General features: G+C 39.2%; 1 protein-coding gene across 1 annotated transcript; it reads left to right on the top strand.

The window, feature by feature from the left end:
• Positions 1–132: 132 nt before the first annotated feature.
• LOC110034407 (high mobility group B protein 9-like) lies at positions 133–583 on the top strand (the record flags this gene model as incomplete). Its single annotated transcript, XM_020738673.1, is given in 1 exon segment — positions 133–583. A coding segment is annotated over 1 exon segment (451 nt), but the record flags the coding sequence as incomplete, so codon positions are not given.
• Positions 584–676: the final 93 nt, after the last annotated feature.

Genomic DNA, 676 nt, shown 5'->3' with positions numbered 1-676 from the left:
AAAAAAATTCTCTATTTTTTGCTAGTTCAATTTCTTATATATGTTTTCTATATATATATATATTCTCTCTCCTTGATTTAGTAAGTTCAACCGATTTCTCAACAATTTATAAACTGATGGTAATTTTGTTTTAGGGGGTACATGTAATTTCACAGTGACTGGAACAATTGACGGCAAGTTCGACTATGGCTACTTTGTGACTGTAAAAATTGGTTCTCAGCTGCTTCATGGGGTACTATATCATATTCATCAGCATCAAATAGGAAGTCCTGTTCTCAATACCCACAGGCCAGTTTCTTCTTCTCCATTGAATCCAGTTTTCTACAGCCCTACAACTTCTTCCATGGCCGCCACAACCATGGGAAATGCCAACTTATCTTATATCCCTGCACCAAGATCTGCTGGAAGGAGACGGCGGCATAAGAACCGTGATCCAGCTCGGCCGAAGCCCAACCGGAGTGCATATAATTTCTTCTTTGCTGAGAAGCATTTTGAGCTCAAAACTCAATGCCCGAACATGGAAAGAGAGTACAGCAAGAGAATAGGAGAGTCTTGGAATAAACTAACTGGTGAAGAGAGGCAGGTGAGGGTTTTGTGATTGTTGTTGACATAGAGTAATTACTTCTGAATATGGAAAATGAAGGGAGGTACTGAGGCTAAATTCCTTGTTTTTTTT

This window comes from Phalaenopsis equestris, unplaced genomic scaffold (assembly GCF_001263595.1).
Source record: "Phalaenopsis equestris unplaced genomic scaffold, ASM126359v1 Scaffold186547, whole genome shotgun sequence".
In the NCBI taxonomy this organism is placed as follows: domain Eukaryota; kingdom Viridiplantae; phylum Streptophyta; class Magnoliopsida; order Asparagales; family Orchidaceae; genus Phalaenopsis; species Phalaenopsis equestris.
Note: the sequence above shows the minus strand (reverse complement) of the source record. Positions and strands in the feature narration are given on the sequence as shown.